At 50.4% G+C, this 12,869-nt stretch overlaps 1 protein-coding gene across 1 annotated transcript in view; it reads right to left on the bottom strand.

The window, feature by feature from the left end:
- SYNDIG1 (synapse differentiation inducing 1) overlaps positions 1 to 12,869 on the bottom strand; it is a 103,143-nt gene that overhangs the window by 29,140 nt on the left and 61,134 nt on the right. Inside the window, exon 3 of the mRNA XM_065919601.1 lies at positions 690 to 827. Within this exon, the coding sequence (XP_065775673.1) occupies positions 690 to 827 (138 nt within the window). The remainder of the gene's footprint in view (positions 1 to 689; positions 828 to 12,869) is intronic.

Raw genomic sequence — 12,869 nt, 5'->3', positions numbered from 1 at the left:
TTCCAGCACAAGGCCTGGCTGGATGGCCCCAGGGTCCCGGACACTGGAGAGGGAGCCCCAGGGGCCCTGAGGATGCTGTGGGCTCTGGAGCAACAGAAGGGGCTGCCTTTCCCTCCATCTGGTGGGGATAACGGGTGAGGCTGAAACTCTCTCTCTAATTGACAAGTACATGTCTTCCTTTGATTAATAAGAATGGGAACATAGGTAATTTCTGAATGACAGGAACACAGAGGAAGTATTTAAAACCTGGGGTCCATGAAACACAAGGAGGAGGTTTGCCATGAAAAAGGGCCAGGAACTGACTCTCTTAGAGCCTTGCCACTGGACAGAGGGCCCAGTTACTGGCCAAGACAGGCTGTTTGGGATGAGGGCACAGGCGCCATGTCATGGGACCCTATTTTATGTGGGAGCCTTTTACAAAGAAAATAGAACCCACTTTGCCTCTGTTCCAGCACCCTCCACGGACTCTCCCAACACACGGTCTGTCCTGCTGGCACCCCACGAGTGTCTGCTCGGAGGCCCGGCTCCCAACCTGCTGCTTTCCCCACGGCCGCCATCTGAGGATGCGCCCGGGTCTGCTGGGGTAAGGCTGGGCCCCCTAGACCAGGTTTCCCCCCTCAGCATCCCCACCCTGTTCTCGCCGGCCTGGGCATACCGGCCGCGTGCGTGTGGCCGACGGGAGGCCTTACCTCGTGGGACAGGTAGAAGGCGGCGATGCCCAGCGGCCAGAAGCAGCAGAGCATGGAGAAGACGCTGAGGCCCAGGTGGTCCCGCGGGGGCATCACGAGGAAGTTGTCCTCGCTCTCCGTGTCGCTGGAGTAGTCACTCTGCCGGGAGAGACGGATGGGAGGACGAGGGTCAGCAGGGGTCTCCCACCATCACTGACGCGGGGGTCAGGCCCTGCAAGCCTGCCCAGCAAGTGCTGTCCCCCGTAGGAAGAGAAAGACCCCAAGGATGGGCTCTGGGCTGTTCCAGGGAGATTAAACCCACAGACAAGTGGACCTCTGGGATGGGTGCGGACAGCGGGGTGTCCACTGGAGAACGGGGCTGGGGGGAGCACACAGTGGCATGTGGAGTCCACTCCTCGTTCTAAGATGTCAACCTGGTTTCAGGTCGAGGCAGGGCTGGTGTTGGGGCCCGGACTCTGCCTTGAATCCCTTTTTCCCTTGGACTGTGACCTAAATAAGGACGTCGTGGGCCTGGTCTTGAGCCCTGGTGTCCCTCCTGTTTTGGTTAGTCAAACGCACATAAAACTGCAAATTGGAGCCTCCGCTGCGCCTGCGTAGGAAGCTTCCTGCTGGCCTGTTTGTGTCTTGTCTGGGGGAGAAAACAGGCACACGGGGAGGGGCTCACCCCGATGGCAAGGAGTGACCTTCTCCTGGGCCCTCAGGGTGGGAGCGGGTGACACTCTGTCCACACAGCACCCAGCTGGCCTCCACGTATGCAGACACATGGGCACACACAAACACATGCACAGACACACAAACACACACACAGACACACACATAGACACATACAGATACACACAGACACATGGGCACACACAAACACATGCACAGACACACAGACACACACACAGACACACAGACACACACACAGACACACATATATACACAGACACAAGCACACACACAAACACACAGCCAAACACATGAACACAGTTACACACACAGACACACAAACATACACACAGACATATGCACACACACAAACACACACAGTTACACACACAGACACACAGTTACACACACAGACACACAAACATACACACACAGACACGCAAACACACACATAGACACACAGATATACACAGACACAAGCACACACACAAACACACAGCCAAACACATGAACACAGTTACACACACAGACACACAAACATACACAGACATACACAGACACATGCACACACACAAACACACATCCAAACACACACAAACACATGCACACAGTTACACACACAGACACACACACAGACATACACACACAAACACACACAGACACACACACATACACATACAGATACACACAGACACATGCACACACAAATACACATCCAAACACAAAGAGACACACACAAATACACAGTTACACACACAGACACACTAACATACACAGACACACAGACACATGCACACACACAAACACACAGAGACACACACAGACACACAGTTACACACACATGTAGACACAGACACAGATACACATAGACACATGCACACACACAGTTACACATAAAAGCACACATACACACAGACACATACAGATACACACAGACACATGCACACACACATCTGAACACACAGAGACACACAGAGACACAGTTACACACACACAGACACATGTAGACACAGACACATGCACATGCAAACACACACATAGATACATGCACACACACACGAACACATACGCACAGTTACAGACACACAAACACACACAGACACATACGGATACACACAGACACATGCATACATACACAAACACACCCAAACACACATCCAGATGCACACACACACACACCCTCCTCGGGTCCCCAGCACCCCTCCCTTTCCCCTCCACTGGGCCAGGTTTGCAGAGCTCCTGTCTTTCCTCTGTAGCATCGCCTCCCAAAGAATAAAGGGAAGGCGGGGCGCCCATCCTCACTCCTGCAGAGGTGGAACCAGCAGCCCCAGGGAGGCGTCTCACATGGCGGGGTCTGGGACTGCGGGCTGTGGGCAGGTGCACATGTGCCCCCCTGCAGGGAGGCCAGAGCCCTCAATCTGGAATGGGGAGGCCAGGTAGGGTCTCCAGGAACCTCAGCACTGGGCTGCCCTCGCTGCCCTCAGTGGCCCTCTACATGGGGTCTGGGGAAGGGACCCCACAGTCAGGGCAGGACCTGAGGGCCTGGGAGAGACACAGAGGATGGGGCCGAAGGCCAGATGCAGAGAGGATATGCGTCACGTGACAGGTCAGTCTATGCAGGTGGGAATCCTGGCGCCTGTGTGACAGCTCTGACCGTGGGTACTTGTTCAGACTTTGGGCTTCAGTGGAGGTTTTGGTTTTGTTTTAGTTTTCTAAGAGTTTAAGTATGTGGGCTGGCTGGATTCTCACAGCCCCTCTGGAAATAGCGGCTGTGGCTATTTTTCCTGTTATTTCTATTTGGCAAAGGATACCCTGGCCTCTGGGAGGCTACAATGTCCCCAAACCACAGAACTGGCCAGCTGGCCAGTTCACCCTAGACCTCTGTGCTCCCCACTGTCTGAACACCAGTGTCTGGTCATCTGCCAATCTCACTGGCCTCAGTGGCTTCTTATCTGAAGCTGGGGTGTCTTCTCCACACCCTTCCGCCCTGGGATTCTGATGACCACTTCTTGACTGCTCAGTTTCACGGTGGCGAAGGGGAGGTTGGCGGCCAGAGGGGTCAGTTGGGAAGTCCTCCAATCAAAGAGCACTGCAGTGAGAGCTGTGACCACAGACCCCACAGAGATGCCTGGGCCTTGACCCCGCTCTCTGGAAACAGCTTCTGATGACACAACCATGTAAAGGGTCACTCTTCAAAATCTTCACAGAGTGTTATTTAGAGTATAAGGGGGCCACTTCTGTAAACTACAAAGTTGTGGCTACATGGCATCAAAACAACAAGTCAATTTTGATTAAGATTGATTTTTAAAAATTCAGATAAATTACAGGGCAGACAAAAGCAGCCCAGCTCTTGGTACATTCTCCCTCCCATCAACAGCAGTGCTGGATATACAATTGGTCCTGGACATTGTGCCATCAGATGGGGGTGGGGGTCTTGGGGGGTGCTAGGGACGCCAACAAAACAAGAAGAGAAAAGACACAACTGCCACCACCAAGGCACGAGCCACACACAGCAACTGTTTCTGAAAATCCTCTTCATGGGTCATTAGATTAGAATATCTGCAAGGCAGGATGCAAGCATCCAAAGGCATTCACCGTCCATGTGGTTGGAGGAACAGATGCTTTAAATGGGCAGGGCAGGTCTGGACTCCCTCCCCGTGGCCAGGCAGTCTGCCTTCAGCCGTGACCTCCATGCAGAGAGCTGGTTCTCCGCCCCTAAGGTTTCTTTTTATTTATTTATTTTTTTTATTAGTTGGAGGCTAATTACTTCACAACATTTCAGTGGGTTTTGTCATACATTGATATGAATCAGCCATAGAAGATACACGTATCTTCCTTGGGAAGATTTCATAGGATAATCACAGAGCCCGGTTGGATACGTATTAACCCTGTGAGCATGGCCACGGAGGGTGCAAGGGTGCAGGGGGATGCAACCCTTGTCACTCATCTCTCTCAAGGCCTCACCCCCACACTAGCTCCCTGGGCCCCCACTGCCCCCTCATCCCCTGGCTTTCTCTGCTGGGGGGAAGCAACTCTGCTAGGGGGAAGCATCTCTGCTGGGGGGAAGCACCTCTGCTGGGGGGAGCATCTCTGCTAGGGGGGAGCATCTCTGCTGGGGGGCAGCATCTCTGCATGGCCTGGGTTGGGAGGCAAAGGCCAAGAGACACTAGGAATCGGGAATTCCTGTGAAGCCTGTATGGTGCTCCCGACAGCACTGCTTCAAAACAACCAAAATCACAGAGGACTCTATGTGGACTTCTACACAGTTATGGAAAATGGTGATGTAAGTGCTTATTCACTGCCCTGGAAAGATGCCTGTAACAACTGAGGGAAAGAAAGAGGTAGAGCGTGAAACAAGTTATATTTCCTCCAAAATGTCAGAAATTAAGCTGCTTCCAGATGAGGGGGCACATCAGTGATGTTTTCTTTCTTTTTGCATTTCTATTTTTTCCTACAAGAAGCAAGGTTATTGGTGATGAAACTTATAAAGGAGCAGACGTGCTGACAGGGGCTCCCCCGTCCTTCATCCTCACATGGAGCATGTGGGATACGGTCCACTTGGAGACACTGCATTGGGGGCCCAAGGAGCAGGCAGTGGAACAGATCAGAACTCAGCACAGCATTGGAGCTCCTTGAGATGCAGGTCTGACCCACCAGGCCATGGAGGGTTAAGACTGCCCGCAGCGCCCATGTCTACACTGACCATCATGGCACCACTGCCTCACTGTCTACTATTGTTGTTATCCAGTCACTCAGTCGTGTCTGACTCGTTGCGACCCCATGGACTGCAACATGCTAGATTTCTCTGTCCTTCACCATCTCCTGGTGTGTGCTCAAACTCATGTCCATTGAGTCGGTGATGCCATCCAACCATCTCACTGTCTGTCGCCCCCCTCTCCTCCCACCTTCAATCTTTCCCAGCATCAGGGTCTTTTCCAATCAGTCAGTTCTTCACATCAGATGGCCAAAGGATTGGAGTTTCAGCTTCAGCATCAGTCCTTCCAATATATATTCAGGACTGATTTCCTTTAGGATTGACTAGTTTGATCTCCTTGCAGTCCAAGGGACTCTTAAGAGTCTTCTCCAGCCCCACAGTTCAAAAGCATCAATTCTTCAGTGTTCAGCCTTCTTTATGATTCAACTCTCACATCCATACATAACTACTGGAAAAACCATAGCTTTGACTAGACGGACCTTTGTCGGCAGAGTGCTATCTCTTTGGAGGGCATTCTGTGTGCCATCTGCTATGGGCCATTTTCTTTGCCTAGAGACTAGTGAATTGCATTCTTTGTCTAAATACTGAGTTTTAGCACTTTGGTTTTGTTTAAATACTATGTCAAATGCAACCTTAAATTCTTCCCATTTAGCTTTATTAAACTGAAGTTCTCTTAAAAACATCTTGCCTTTTGAAAGGTACTCAGATGTGTGCTTAAATATATATTTTGAAATGGGTATAACTTGCTTTACTTACTAGATGTGTAAATATAACTTTTGTAAGTAAAAAACAATATGCTCTCTAGGTTTGTCATAGCTTCCCTTCCAGTGAGATTTTCTTTGTGTCTGACTTTCTGCACATAAGAGCTTCATGTAATTGTATAAAGCAATGGTTATTCCTTTAGATCTTCTTCCCCTTGATGTTACACCTGTCAGGGGAATATAACACTTTACCCACTGGGTTCCCTACTCTTTGCAGGTGGAAAGTCCAAGGTAGATTTGGCACCGTGGGCTGGGAATGCTTTGAACTAGGACTTGACTCTCAGAGTCACATGGGCACAGGGTCAGCATCTGAAATTCCTGGCTGGGTGCTCTGATGGTCTCGTCTCATCCAAGCGGGATGATGTCCACCCTCACTTGAAGAAAGGAGAAGCAAAATCGCAAGAAGATACCATGTTCTACCTAAACCAGCCATCCTGTCTGTTAGGATGTGGGGATACCGGCTGGTTAGATGCAAATTGGTGCCACCTTAGGAAGCAGATCTGTCAATGTGCAGCACAATTAAATACGTGCTGAATTTTGGCCCAATAACCTCACTTCTAGGTTACTTATCCTGAAGATTCACCTCCGATAATAGAAAAATATATATGCTCAAGGTTATTTATTGCAGCCTTGTATGTAATTGCAAAATATTGGGAATGACCTAAACGCTCATTCAAAGGACAGTGGTTACATAAATGGTGAGGTGTCCACCCCATGGGATAAAGAGCAGCTGAAAAAAGCCGCTGATACTGATGTGAGCAGTGATGTGAGCAGACTGGATTAGACTGAGGATGTTGGTTTCCATCTATCTATAAATAGATTAAAAAAATAAGTATGTCCATATACACACGGACTGTGTACACACACAGTTACACAGATCTGTTTATGTACATATGTGCTACATGTTTCTTCCAGCTCAGTCTGTGGAGAGGGGCTGGGACAACACACCCACTCCCAGGTGATGAGCAGACCCAGTGTCTAGACATTGGTTTCTAAACATGGTTCTCCAATATGTGGAACCAGGGATCTTTGAAGAAAGGACCGATTTCAGGGTCAGGGCTGCCAAATCCAAAACAGACCTGGGACAGATCGCTGCATACAAAATGATGATAAAACGGGTAAGAGACGACGAATTGTGTCAAAGAGACACAGAACTAACCAGAAGGGGCACCTGTCTAATCCGTAACAAAGTGAGCATAAACACAACGTGAATACTGTAAGGACGGACAGGAACCCACAGAGTAACAATCAATGGTCCAGCCAGTCTGAAGCAATAAATGTGTAAAAAAATAAATATGGAGGAAGGGAAAACTCTATCCCATGGATGAATGCCCAGCTAATGAATACAGAAGGAGCCATGAGGTTAGGAGCTTGTAAAGAGTTTTAAAACCAGTAAGTGAACAACTAGTGCTAAGGGGGATGCTCCATTCTCACACAGCACTTCCCCGCAAGATGCTTATTAATTCCAGAGAAATGCTGCTTGGCTGGGAGGCACCTGGCAGATGCCACTTGCAAAAGGGGATAGAATCACCACTTGTCAGGTGTCCCACAGACATGCCACGCTGGTGACAGGACATGTGGAGGCAGGTGTCTCCTTGTGGGGGCCCTTCCCACAGCACCATCACCTGAATCCAACCAGCAGGAATCACCAGATGACCCAGAAGGAGGGCTACCCTGAAACAACCGACCTGGACTCTCAAAACATGTCAAGAACATGAAGGTGATGGCAGAAGAAAGGTTCCAGATTATAGAAGACTATGATCAGAGAATAGCCTCAGGGCTTCCCTGGTGGTTCAGTGGTAAAGAATCCACCTGCCAAGGAGGAGATGTGGGTTGGATCCCTGGTTTGGGAAGATGCCCTGGAGAAGGGAATGGCAACCCACTCCAGTATTCTTGCCTGGAGAATCCCATGGACCGAGGAGCCAGTCCATGGCGTTGCAGAGTCAGACACGACTTAGCAACTATACAACAAAAAGAGAAGAGCAAGAAAATGCAAGATTGGGTCCAGAACTGGGTCTGATTTTTCTCCCTTTTGCTATAAGGACAATATTGAAAGAACTGGAAAAATGTACATAAGGTCTATAGATGAGATGATAGTACTGGAATGACTTTAATTTCCTGATTTTTATAATTGCACTTGTTTTTAGAAAACACACCTGGCCTGTTTAGGGATAAAAGGACATCTTGCCTGACACTTTCTTGCAAAGAGCTCAGGAAAACATATATGCACATTGAGAGAACAGTAACGCACCCAACGGTAAACGGTTAAGACCAAAGGAAACCGGGTGACAAGCATATAGGGATTCTTCGTACCACTCTTGCAATTCTTCTGTCTGAAATTATTTCAGAAATAAAAAGTCAAAAATTCCCTCACACGTGCCATTTTAGAAGGAAAAAAAATTATACTTTAAATCGAATTCTTTCTTTTGGGGATTAAACATTGCATTCACTTTTCCCTCTTTTTTCATTACGCTTTAATGGAACACTGTGAAAGTTATGGGGGGGAAATGGAAAAATATCGAATTCACTCTTTTTATGACACATGAATAATTCATTTTACACTGCGATTTGGCATTTCATCAAGTTTGTCCTTTTCGTGTTTCTGCAGAGAAGCCATTTAGTAGTGTCGGTGTCACACACCTGCTCTCTCAGGAGCTTGGAGATATGCGGAGCCTAAGGCATCTCCTGGAACAAAGCCAGGTCACCTAGCTGACGGGTGGCTGCATGTCCACCCCCGGGGCCAGTGACAAAGGGCTCGCAGGGGAACCTGGTGGCGGACAGCTCACCTGGGCCCGTGAAGATGATGTTCTCAGCTGAGAGGTGAGGAGGGTGGGCGGGAAGCGGGGGCCCTGGTGGAGCGTTCACCTCCTGGGAACGAGCTATGGGGACACAGTATCCATCCAACTGTCCTCACCCATCTGTCTGCCCAGAGAGGTGGGATGCACGCCTCCTGGGAATAAGTTATGGGGACACAGCATCCATCCAGCCATCCTCACCCATCTGCCCACCCACCACAGAGGATCTGCCCCCCCAAGGAAGTGCAAGAGTTACTTGTGCCTCGGGAGGGGCCAGTGAGAACCGCAGGGCCCTCCTCTGAGAGTCCAGCTGCCCCCTCCCTCCTGGACCCCCCACCTGGCCAGGCTCCAGAAGCCTCTCTGGCTGGAGTGGGGGCCATGGTTGTCGGGCTCTGACTGTGGCCCCTCTGCCTGTTTGATGCCTCCTTCCTCCTCCTGTAGCATCAGGGATTGGCCAAGGACACCAGCCCCTATGCAGGTCGAGGTCCTCAGAGCTCCATGCCCCACCTCTGCAGCAACAAGAAAGCCATCTCTCTAGGAACAGGGACCCCAGGGCCTGCCTACTTGGTGTCCCTCAACCCCTTGATACTGAGTGTGGCCACCGCCCCTCGTCTGCATGCGCCTGTGGCACAGGTGGGCTCCCTAGTTTGTAAAATGAGAGTATTTTCTAAACCAAGGGATGCCTCTATGCAAGGTCTCATCGCAGTAAACCTATCAAGGCACTGGCTGGGCTGTTCAAAGTCATCAGTTACTAGAGGTTCAAGAGGGAGGGGACATCTGTATGCTTCCCCAGAGCCTCTTGCTGGGAAAGACAGAAGGCAGGAGGAGAAGGGAATGACAGAGGATGAGATGGTTGGATGGCATCGCCGAATCAATGGATGTGAGTTTGAGCACACTTTGGGAGATGGTGAAGGAAGGGGAAGCCTGGTGGACTGCAGTCCATGGGGTCTCAGAGTTGGACACGACTGAGCAACTGAACAACAATGGCTGATTTGTGTTGTTGTTTCGCAGAAACCAACAAAATTCTGTAAAGCCATTATCCTTCAATTAAAAAATAAAATAAAAAAAATCAGTCACTCATTTCCCAAGTTTCTTTACTATTCTGAAATATTCCATTTTATTGAAAGGAAGGCATGTATTTAAATTATATTTTAGTTAGTTTGAAGGTTATAGAGTATTAAAATTCATTGAAGATGGTCTTGTACAATATGTGTACGTATGTATATGAATAAATTATTTCACTCACTGTGTCTGTGTGCGAGGTCGCATCTAAAAACTCTTCAACTAAGTCTAGGTCACAGAGATGTATATGTGCATACACACACAAACAGACATACACACACATACCCTTTGAAACAATTTTAGACTCACATAAAAGTGTTGAAACTAGAACAGAGTTCCTGTAGGGACTGCAAAGATAGAACGCAGCCTCACACCCGTGACTGCACCTCTTACATAAGTGTGGCCCAGAGCCTAAACTAGGACACAGCCTCTGCCTAGGGCAAGACCCCTGACCAGTCCCCTCAGCACCAGGCCCCAAAAGTCACCCAGGCTGCTGGGAGTGTCAGCAGTTCACTCCATTTTATTCCCGAGTGATTTTCTACGATAAGGAAGTGCCGCTGTGCGTTCGTCCGTTTGTCCACCAAAGGCTTTTTATTTTCAGTTTTTGATTCTTACTAAAGAAGGCTGTGATGCACTCGTGCAGGTTTCTGCTTGAACATAGACTTCGTGTCTACGGAATACCAGGAATGAGGTTGCTGGGTTGCAGGGTGTTTAACTTTACAGGAAAACGATCAACTGTCTTCCGGGGAGGCCATCTGGCTTCTGCATCCTTGAAGCACTCGCTTGTGCTGGCTTTAGTTTGCACTTTTCCCGAGGTGGTGATGTGGACATCTCTCTGTGCTTATTTGCCATTTGTATCTCCTATTTGGGGAGGCATCTGTTCTCTCTTTGATGTGGCAGCTGGCTCCTTCCACACTCTCCTCCAAGTCCCTGGCATCCTTCCCTTAGCTTTTGCCTCCCAAATGTAGACGTCCTACCCGCCAGGTGGACCCCGGGTGTTATGGGAAGGAACTCAGAACTGGTGGATCAGAGGTCAGCCTCCTGTCTGACATTTTCCTGTCTGCCAGAAGTCTGACATTCTCACACCTGACCCCCAGCCCACGTTAAGGACAGCAGATGGGGGGTGGGCAGTTACAGGGAGGTGGGTGGGCAGTTCCAGCTGGAACAGAGGACAGAGCCATGAACCCCTTAGGAGCATACTGGCCTCCAGTGGAGACTACCCGATGCCAGGACCTTGCCCAAGCTGCTGGCATCCGCCTGGCAAGGAGCTCACCTGCCTCCTCCGTGAGATTGCACCAGTTCCTTGCTACGTTTCTAGAAGACATATGGTGAGGATCCTTAGCCATCCTCACTACCCGCTGAGGCTAAGTGTGAGGCAGTGAGGACTTGTGGAAAGAGCCTGAGGAGGAGGTGCCTGGGCAGAGGTAGCGAGTGAGGCCAGTGCCACCCAGACGCCAAAGGCCTGGCAGTACCGGTGGGCCTCGGGGAGGGAGGTTCTAGAAGGAGGGGCAGGAGCTCCAGTCTGCCCCACACTGCGCAGATCACCTCTGGGTGATCTACTTCTCACCTCATCTCAAGAAGGATCCAGATCGACCAGGATGATGAGGAGGGTCAAGTGATGCCTTACTGGGAAGAGCAGGGTCCTTGAGCAGGGCTCAAGGGGTGAGCTCTGTCGATGGGTTAAGGGCCCTCCTTAGAAGGAGAGAGGGGTCCTCAGGCATCCCAAGGGGGCACTGGGGGCAGCCCCTCTTTAGCGAGAGAAACCTTCTTGTAGCTTTTCCATGAAGTGGCTTAGAAGCTGCCTGGGCCACTAAGCAGTGATGCTCTCTGCCTGCCCTGCTCACAGTGTGGTCCAGGGGCAGCAACATTGGCCTCACTGGAAGCTGTCAGAAATGCAGATGCCCAGGCCCCACCCTGGAGAGCCGGGACCTACCTACACAGAGGCCGCTGGGCTCAAGAGAGCTGTTTGGATGGGGAGTCACGGGGATTCTGTCTTGAGGGCATCTCTTCACCGTCGCATGTCAGGAATGTTGCAAGTTCTCTGCCCTGATACCTACCTCTGGACCAACGTCTACTTCAGCAAATATGCAGCAACGACAACCATGACAAGCCCACCGTCACTCATTCTTCTCTGCCCTCGATTCTCCTGGATTCTTCAGCCTCCACGAGGCTCTTCATCTTGTTTCAAGATGCACAATCTTCTGCAGGGGACAGCGACCCAGTGGCCTTGCCAAGCTTGTTCACATGAAGCACCTCTGACTCCGTCCCCTCCAGAGGGATTGCATGGCTGTCCCTGGGAGCTTCGATCTTACTCAATCCCATGGACACTCTAAGGATGGGCAGGGGTCTGAGTGGGGTTGGTGGGGCCCCCCTACCCTCTCCTCTTTCCTCTGCAGTCACGGGGAAGGTCTATTAGCTAGAACGACCTTGGGATTTCTCTCTTCTCTAATAAAATGCCAATAACAGTCTTCATGTTCTGCTTTCTCCTTATTCCTTGTTTGGAGCCCATCCTGTTTTTGTAATTTGCTGGAAACACAGTTTGCTCTTGTGTCTCAGCACCAAGCCAATCGCTGCCAGGAGGCCCTGGGGCCACCGGAGGCCCTGTGGAGCGCTGTTCCCATGTCTGCCCCGTGGACTTGATGTTGGAGACTTTTTAAAGCAACCTATTAAACAAAGTCCAGGTCACATAAGTGCTCACCAGAAGCATAAATGCTCCAGGAGCATGGGTGCTCACACAGGGAGAGTCTGACTGCATTTTGATTATAAAAAAGGACGACACTGACCTGGAGGGCCCTCAGACAGAGTCGTTTATTCACTGATAGACCGATCAGCGTGATGGGTCATCAGGCGCCCACTCAGCGCTGAGTTGGGGATGTATCCAGGAACTCTGCCTCCGGTCCTCACCTCGGAGGCTATACACGACTCACCAATGGCCCACTCCGTCCACGGTGTCCATGGGGACATCACTCACACCCCTGGTCCTGCGGTCAGGCCCAGTGCCTCTGTGCTTTGAAGCCCGTGCCTCCTGGATGCCTCCCATCTTGCTCCCCCTGCTGACGAGCTGGTCTCCAGAGGGCATTTCCCAGCAAATCAGGTGCTCTCAGTCCTCACATCACTGACCGCTTCTGGGAAACTCAACCTAAGATGGCTCGTCGGTGTCCAGTGTGACAGGATATAAACAAGCCAAACACAGAGA

Source organism: Muntiacus reevesi, chromosome 2 (assembly GCF_963930625.1).
Source record: "Muntiacus reevesi chromosome 2, mMunRee1.1, whole genome shotgun sequence".
NCBI classification, from domain to species: domain Eukaryota; kingdom Metazoa; phylum Chordata; class Mammalia; order Artiodactyla; family Cervidae; genus Muntiacus; species Muntiacus reevesi.
Note: the sequence above shows the minus strand (reverse complement) of the source record. Positions and strands in the feature narration are given on the sequence as shown.